Genomic DNA, 8,142 nt, shown 5'->3' with positions numbered 1-8,142 from the left:
TAGTGAGGATTTGTTTTATTGGGGATACTGACTGGGGATAGTCACAGTAACAGAAACAGAGCACTTTATTAGGGACACGTCCACACAGTGGTTGGTTGTAACAAAGTTTATTTTACTTAAGTGGATTTATTTTCAGGTACTTTCCGCTTTTACTCCGCTCCATACATCAGTAAGTTACTACATCTTTACGTAGTTTTTTATATTTTTTAAAGTAATCAATAACAAGAGGAGAATTGGTGGATTGATCCAATCAGAGCGTGCGGGTAACATTCGACTCCGCCTCCTGCAGCAGCATCATTGAAATGGAAGAAGAGGCCACTGCTGAGGCTCAAGCATTAGAAGTGAGGCTGCAGTGGACAAGGCCTCAACTACCGGACAGAACTGGGACAATCATCTGGACATGGAGCAGAATCTCCAAGAGATGTTTCCACCAACCGGTGAAATCAATACTTTAGATTATTAGGCAGTAGAATGGCGCTCAAAATCCATAACATCACAAAATACAAAACGCAGGTTTGTGCGTCTGACTGCAGTTAATAGGTTTTGTTCTCTATTCTAAATGCTGCTGTGCTCCACATCTGCACAGAACTGGGATGTTACAACTAGATTTTTACAACAGGAGGCCAAATCAAAACCACCCCTGTTTTTTTGCATATTGCCCAATTCAAAATTCACATGGCCACATCTTCAACATGTGACCAACATGAAGTTCAATGAACCTTCTAATAACAAAAGGTTGATAGAGCAGTTCCTCATGCGTTTTTTTTTTTTTTTGCATAAGACAGCGGGAATCAACACATTTCCTTCACCACCAGAAATGGAAAAAAGAATCATCTGACTTCTTGTTTGTAAATTATGAGATTGTGTTTTCCCATCTTAGCAGGAAAACTCACGTCAGAGAGAAATTTGTGGAGTGATGTGGAGCTGATCTAATAAGGACTGTGAGAACTGCACCTGCTAAAAATACAAATTTTTATTCTGCTTATTGAGTTTCATTCAGTGTGTGTGTGTCTGTGTGTGTGTGTGTGTGTTCCTGTACTTATATCTTTGGGGGGACCATTTTTGGCATAGCCCTAGGGTTATGGTTAGGGTTAGGCATTTAGTTTGGATGGCTTGGGTTAGGTGAAGGATCGAGGGACCGTATATAATCCATTAGTTTTTTCACTAAGATATAAGTATAAACGTGTATGTATGTGTGCGCGCGCAGGTGTGTGCCAGTGTGTGTGTGTGTCTGTGTACGTGTGTGCGTCAACGGAATCCTGGAGTGCGTCATCCCCACCACCGCTGTCTTGAACGCGGACCGTGATTGGCCGGAGGATGGAAATCTCCCCGCCCACCACGCGGCCCTTGTATGGAAAGAGTTCTGTGACGTCACGGGCTCGGTACAGCCGCCAGTATAAAAGCTCAGTGAGCGCGCGAGGGGAGCGCGCCTCAGCTGGGAGACACGCGGCAGATAACAGTCTTGCGGACTCAACAGGTGAGAAATATTAATATCAGACATATTAATGTATAGAATATATAAATAGGAAACATTTTATTTATTTTGAAAGAGCATCACAATACATCACAATGGATTTAAATCAGACACACCTCTGTTTATTATACAGTTAATCCACAAATAAATCATGTAAAGTTATGTTCACATTATTATTATTATTATTAGGTTTTGTTATATCCACATGTTAAATCTGCTCAGTGCAGGTACAACAGTGTTTGCAAGAGATATGTCATTTACAAAATTATGGACTGGACTTTAACACTTTAACACTTTATCACTGTGCTGTACTCACCTGTCTGTGCAATATTAACAGTTCATGTACAATCCAGTCACTGTTCATATTCTCACACATATTCTTCCTGTTTTTACACTGCATATATTAGTTTAATTACGTGCATACCTTTCTATATTTATTCACATTCCTTGCACCTAATTATTACATGTAAGTTATCACTTGCTGATGCCTATATTTCTGAATGCTGTGGTTTGCTGTCCATATGCATCACTCCACACAAGAGCATTAGAAGTGAACGGTGATGCTTTGAAACTAATAGTGGTTGAGTCTGCCGGCTCGGAGGAACAGTGCCATGAAAAAGTTCCTCATATTTGTCAGAGAAACGTGAAAGAATGAAGAACAATGATGCTGGTTTTGATTGATCAAACAGAAAAGCCCCAGTTCTCCTCAGCCCACTTACAGTTTCCCAGGGGGCTCCTTCCAGGCATCTTGTAGAACAGCTCCTCTGGGGATTTAAAGTCTTGTCTGTCCCTTCATGTGATCCCACACTGACGCCATGATGTTGAGATGTGTGAGAATTCGCGGCAGGACTCGTTGTTCTTCTGTCTCTAAAGATAGTTCCGTTTGTTGATGTGGGGTCGTTGTTTTGGATTAGTCAGATTACTCCTTTATAAAGTGATGGACAAGAATCTGAGCACTGTGTTCACTTTAATTTATGAGCAGATGTAAGATTAGGATTTCAAATCCATGTGGCCCTGGTGTTTTCCCTTATATACTTTATGATTTGGCATAATGCCCCGTGTGAAAGTCATCCCCACATTACTTTGCCTGCACATGTGACATGTGCAGCTGAGCAGAGACGTATGATGAGATTATTCAAGACTGTTGCTATGAAGAGCTGAAAGCCTTCCAGTAGTTTCTCATGAAATCATGGATTTCCATTCCCTTCAAGGCTGGATTATAGGAAGCTCATGTTCTCCTGACTTCTGTTGAAATAAACTTGATTTAAAGTGTTAAAAGGAATGTGGTGTGGGGATTTGCACTGCTAATATAATAATAAAATCATCTGACTTGATAAGGATCTTAAGGAGGAACGCTGCATTATCACCTAATCTCCAAACTGGAACCCCCACAGAGCAGACTGAGGCCTTTATGATACTCCAACAAATAAAATAATCATATACTGTGCACGTGGAGGGGGAAACGGATCCAAAGCAGATTGATTGGCCCCAACTTGAGATGTAAAGATGAAGATCTCGTCTGGCTCTAACATTTTGCATCATGTCTCTTTCAGTCTTGCAGCCATGACGTGCATACACCCCCAACATGGATCTCAGTCCCACGACAGCCTCTGCAGCACTGAGCTAGACTTCCTCTCCAGGCTGGCTGTGGACATGAGCAGCCCACGGGACCACGTCTCCTCTCCGTCCCTGCCCAGCATCGGTTCACTGGTGGGCACTCCAGCGGGCGACTTTGATGCATACTCGTGCCAGTTCACCGCCGCCCCGGCCCAAGTCAACCCGTCTTCAGGCCACGAGACCCCCTTCAAGCTGGACGAGCTCCAGGTTTACGGCTGCTACCCGGGAACGTTCACGCTGAGCTACCCGGACGAGGTCTTGTCCCCTGGTGGGTCAGACTATTTTGGCAGCCCCGCATCCACCTCGTCTCCTTCAACCCCCGGGTTCCAGAGTCAGCAGGCATCCACCTGGGATTCGACCTTTGGCTCGTTCTCACCCAGTCCAGGCTACTGGGCAGCTGAGGAGACGTCAGCGCCGCATGCACCCTCTTTCTTCACATTCGGATCAGGGTCGGTGGAGGACTTGGGTCAACCGCATTTACGAGACCAGGACCTATTCACGTTGACCCACCCTCACCACTCTGCACTGACCTTCCCTGGCCTGTCGATGGAGTCAGCCCTCAGCCTGGATGGCAACGATCATCTCGATGGAAGCCTATCGCCAAAGTTAAAAAGCCCAAGTGGAAACGAGGGCTGCTGCGCTGTGTGTGGAGACAACGCCTCCTGTCAGCACTACGGGGTTCGAACCTGTGAGGGATGCAAAGGGTTCTTCAAGGTAATACAATCTGACTTCTGAGAGACACGTCTTCAATAAGAGGAGAACAGTTGACAACTAATGTTCTATGTCTTTTGAGACTTCTAAAAGTAATTCCTCTTCCTTTTACAGCGAACAGTGCAAAAAAATTCCAAATATGTTTGCCTTGGCACCAAGGACTGTCCCGTGGACAAGAGGAGAAGGAACAGATGTCAGTTCTGCCGTTTCCAGAAGTGTTTGGCTGTAGGCATGGTCAGGGAAGGTGAGATCAGTACCAGAGGACTCGAGGTTGAATAATTGGGATAATACAGAGGAAATCAAATTAACATCGATGCTGCCATTTTCTCCAGTTGTGCGAACAGACAGCCTGAAAGGTCGAAGAGGTCGCCTGCCCTCCAAGCCCAAAGTCGTCCAGGAGGTGACATCTACAGTGTCTCCGGTGAGCATGATCGCTTCACTTGTGAGGGCACACATCGACTCCAACCCTGACATTGGGAAACTTGACTATTCCAAGGTAAGAAAAAGAAAACAAGACTATTTACTGCTCCTTGGCAATAATTGGTTTATGCATCGGTCTAAATGTCTCTGCTGTAATTTCAGTATGAAGAGAAGGAGGTCAGTCCGAACCAGAAAGAGGACGCGGGCGACATCAAACAGTTTTATCACCTTCTCACGTCCTCCATGGAGGTGATCAGGAAGTGGGCGAAGAGCATCCCGGGTTTCTGTGACTTCAGCTCCGAGGACCAGGACCTGCTGCTGGAGTCTGCGTTGATCGAGCTCTTCATCCTCCGTCTTGCATATCGGTGAGGGCAGCGTCCTGCAAACTGACATGGTCCTGACACAACAAACAAACATCCCTGAGACATTTGATAACTGGAACTGTGTGTTTTCTTTTTTCAAAGGTCCAATCCTGAAAAGGACAAGCTCATCTTCTGCAACGGCTCCGTGCTTCACAAAACGCAGTGCGTCCGAGGCTTTGGGGACTGGATCGACTCCATCTTGGAGTTTTCTCAAAGTCTCCATCGCATGAAACTGGATGTGTCCTCCTTCTCCTGTCTCACAGCTCTGGTAATAATCACCGGTAAGCGCTTAACCCCCATCAGGCTTTGACTTCAGGGCCGGAGTTACTCACACACTTTGAGAACAGTTTGCACGAGGAATCTGGTTTCACTGGTGCGGACAGAATAATGCAGTCACACAATATGGGATTGACGCGACAGGTGTATAACAAAATGAAACAGGACCTCATGTATGGAGCAGAGACGAGGACAGTCTGTACATCACAGCAGACTAAACATAACCACATGCTAACAGTTAAAGCCAAGGGATTGTACCAGGGGGACAACACGTCGACTGTAGCAGTGTAGAACTCAAGTTAATAGAGTATATGTCTTTTTTTCTCCTGAATAAACTCAAAAGAGCAGAAAGAAAATAATCAGATAAACCTGGTATTCTCTGGTTACAGTCATAGTGACATAGCTTTAAGGCTCATGCTCATTTTGCTCTTGCTTCCCTCTGCAGACCGACACGGTCTCAAGGAGCCTAAACGTGTGGAGGACTTGCAGAACCAGCTCATCACCTGCCTGAAAGATCACGTCTCCGGCTGCGGCTCTGACTCCTTGCGGCCCAATTATTTGTCCAGACTTCTCGGGAAGCTGCCTGAGCTGCGAACTCTGTGCACCCAAGGCCTCCAGCGAATCTTTTACCTTAAACTAGCAGATCTTGTTCCCCCACCCCCGCTCATTGACAAACTCTTCATGGATACGCTCCCATTCTGAGTGAGGGATGGGAGAGGGGGCGATCTGCGATTTCCAATCTGGAGCCAGATAGAACAGACTCAGTGCTTCAAGTGGTTTGAAGAGAAACTGCACAAAGCAAAGGAGAAGAAGAATCCTGAGGGCTCCCTGGTAAGAAGAACAACTTCTCATTTGTGAGTGAGTTATGGAACTTTTGGATGCGGACGTGGAGCATCAAATATAGCTCTCACTGGTTTGATGTGCTCTCCAGATGGAATGAGACCAGCTCATGGACCAAAATGCGACTGTTTACACACAACACGGTGCCATGAATGGAAAATATCTTTCTGTGATCTGGATGATTGTAAATTGCATATAAAATGTGCGACAAGCCATTTTTGTGATTATATTTGGTTCTAGTATTTCTTTGAAAATGAGTTCACAGAACCAATTTGTCATTTTAAAGACACTTTCTGATGTTGTGAGTCACTCAAAGCTACAGATCGGTTTATATTCAATGCTTCCATTAGCATTAAGTGATTTCTACGGCATTATTGCGCTTTATTATTCATGTATCATGAAAGGACATTGAGCAGCTAATGTGTCATCCAGTACAGTCTTATGAACTGGTCATGAGTGTAAATTATTCTGTTATAAGTTGTCATTGTCACATGAACTGTATTCTACCGTCTGTGGAAGGGGCATTTTGTTTTGGGCTTGTTGTTTTTACAGACTATAATGCTCTATTCCCTGCAGCTGAACATTTATTAAATGTGGAACAGGATATTTCATCTGCTTTTGTCATCTTTCTGGAGACACTTGAATTTGAAGTGGCTTGACAGCAGATGTCTAAGATATATTCTTCTCACATTTTACAGTATTTAGTACAGCATGTGATTCTACTGTCTTCAGTTGTGCTGAGTTCGATGATGTCCTGCTGAGCCAGCAGCTCAGAGCCAGACTCAAGTGTTTTCTTTCGGCAACAGATCAGAACATGCATCTGAAAAATGCAGCCCCACTCAACTCCCTCCTAGTTATGTACTGGTCTCGTTTTAGAACCCGGCAGAATTCCCAGTCCGGTCTCAAGTGACCCAGTCTACTTCATCATTGTATAACGCCCTGCTGTAACATGTGTTCATATGTGTTGAGACATGAAGGTACGCCTCTCACCCCTTGAAGTAAATGTTATGGAAACACCACTATCACTAGGGCATTAAAGAGGTATTCATAGACGATAGGTCATAGATTTCGGATGTATTTATAGCTCATTAAACTTTATGATCCTCTAGAATTTTATGGGTTTTTACATTTGATTAGGATTCCCCATCAGTGACACTTCCACACGAAACTTAAATGGCACAGGAATGACAAGATCCAACAGTCCCCTTATGAAACCACATTTAAATCCCATAGAATCTGCACCGGATTGCACTCACTCATAGATATCAGTCCCCTACTGGCTTTATGCCTGATTTTTTGGGAATCAAGTTGCACAAATTATTGCCAGGAACATTTGATAAGTAAAAAAGGCCCATGTTCCATCGTCCCTTCAAGTGGTGAGGGCAGAGAAGTAAACCTTCTTGGTGGAATTGAGTCAAAATAGGGTAAAAATATCATCTTATAAATATGAAAACAACTTTTATATTATGTTTCTGATGTCTCTTGCTTCATTCTGGCAATGCAGCTTCGGTGTACATCACACAAAATGCAAACCAGCACAGTCATCAAATGTGTCGACTGAAATATCTGACTGTGTTCCCTTTTGCCTTGGATTTAAAAGCACATATCTTATCATATTTTGGCCGCTGTTCCTCCAGTTGAGCATCTTTATCACTGAAGCTCCTGTCATCTGCGTCCCAGCAGTGAACCCTCTGTCAAGGTCACTCAGATCTTTTCCACCTGTCACTGTGGTAGAGTCAGAACCGACTGGGCCTGCTCAGCAACCGTCTGCCTCACAGCATGAGTGGATGCTAAATCCTCAGGAACCTTGGACTGTTTTGGCCATTTAATTGTTTTTATTTTTTACCACATTAAAAAGTTTACGATCCCACTGTTTGGTTTCTTTGTTTTCAGGTGAACAGAGAATTGTTTTCTCACTTTGTTCTATTAAATAAACGCATTTGGCCCCAAAACACTAACAGAAGTGAATAACCAGATTTAGAAAACTATGTTTCTTTCCTCTATAAAAACCACAACAGTCTCAATAACGCTTTTTCAGAGTTGAAAATGTAAATAAAGGTTGAAAATGTGAAGATGTAATCCTAAAACTGATAAAACTTCAAGCAATAAACCACCTATTAGAAATAATACGTAGACATCATTTATATCTGCATTTGTTCTGTTCCTCATTGATTTGAGTTTCTTTTTTGATTTGTCACCCGTCTGAATCTGAAGCAGCCGGCCGATGCCAGGTTTGACTTTAGTTACAGATTCTCAAATTCTCCTTCTGGGTTGTAATGTAACTTAATAAACCAGTTGGAGGACTTAATAACCTTTCGAATGTTGCAAGGGCAGTTGGATAAAGTCAGCATCACCCTGATTACAGATCTACGCCTAGGCGAGCGGTGTGACACTGATAACGATGGTGCGAATAAGACGGTTCTCTGGTGTTCCTCAAAACTT

The 8,142-nt window shown here is 43.8% G+C and overlaps 1 protein-coding gene across 1 annotated transcript; it reads left to right on the top strand.

Annotated features, from left to right (window-relative positions):
• The first annotated feature begins 1,379 nt into the window (after window positions 1-1,379).
• nr4a1 (nuclear receptor subfamily 4, group A, member 1) lies at window positions 1,380-6,309 on the top strand. The gene is made up of 7 exons (XM_062392623.1): window positions 1,380-1,477; window positions 3,028-3,805; window positions 3,917-4,046; window positions 4,135-4,298; window positions 4,385-4,587; window positions 4,687-4,865; window positions 5,306-6,309. The coding sequence occupies exons 2-7, from the start codon at window positions 3,038-3,040 to the stop codon at window positions 5,560-5,562; spliced, it is 1,701 nt and encodes a 566-aa protein (XP_062248607.1). The 5' UTR covers window positions 1,380-1,477; window positions 3,028-3,037; the 3' UTR covers window positions 5,563-6,309.
• Window positions 6,310-8,142: the final 1,833 nt, after the last annotated feature.

Source organism: Platichthys flesus, chromosome 7 (assembly GCF_949316205.1).
Source record: "Platichthys flesus chromosome 7, fPlaFle2.1, whole genome shotgun sequence".
Lineage (NCBI taxonomy): Eukaryota > Metazoa > Chordata > Actinopteri > Pleuronectiformes > Pleuronectidae > Platichthys > Platichthys flesus.
This window is presented reverse-complemented; position numbering and strand designations above follow the sequence as displayed.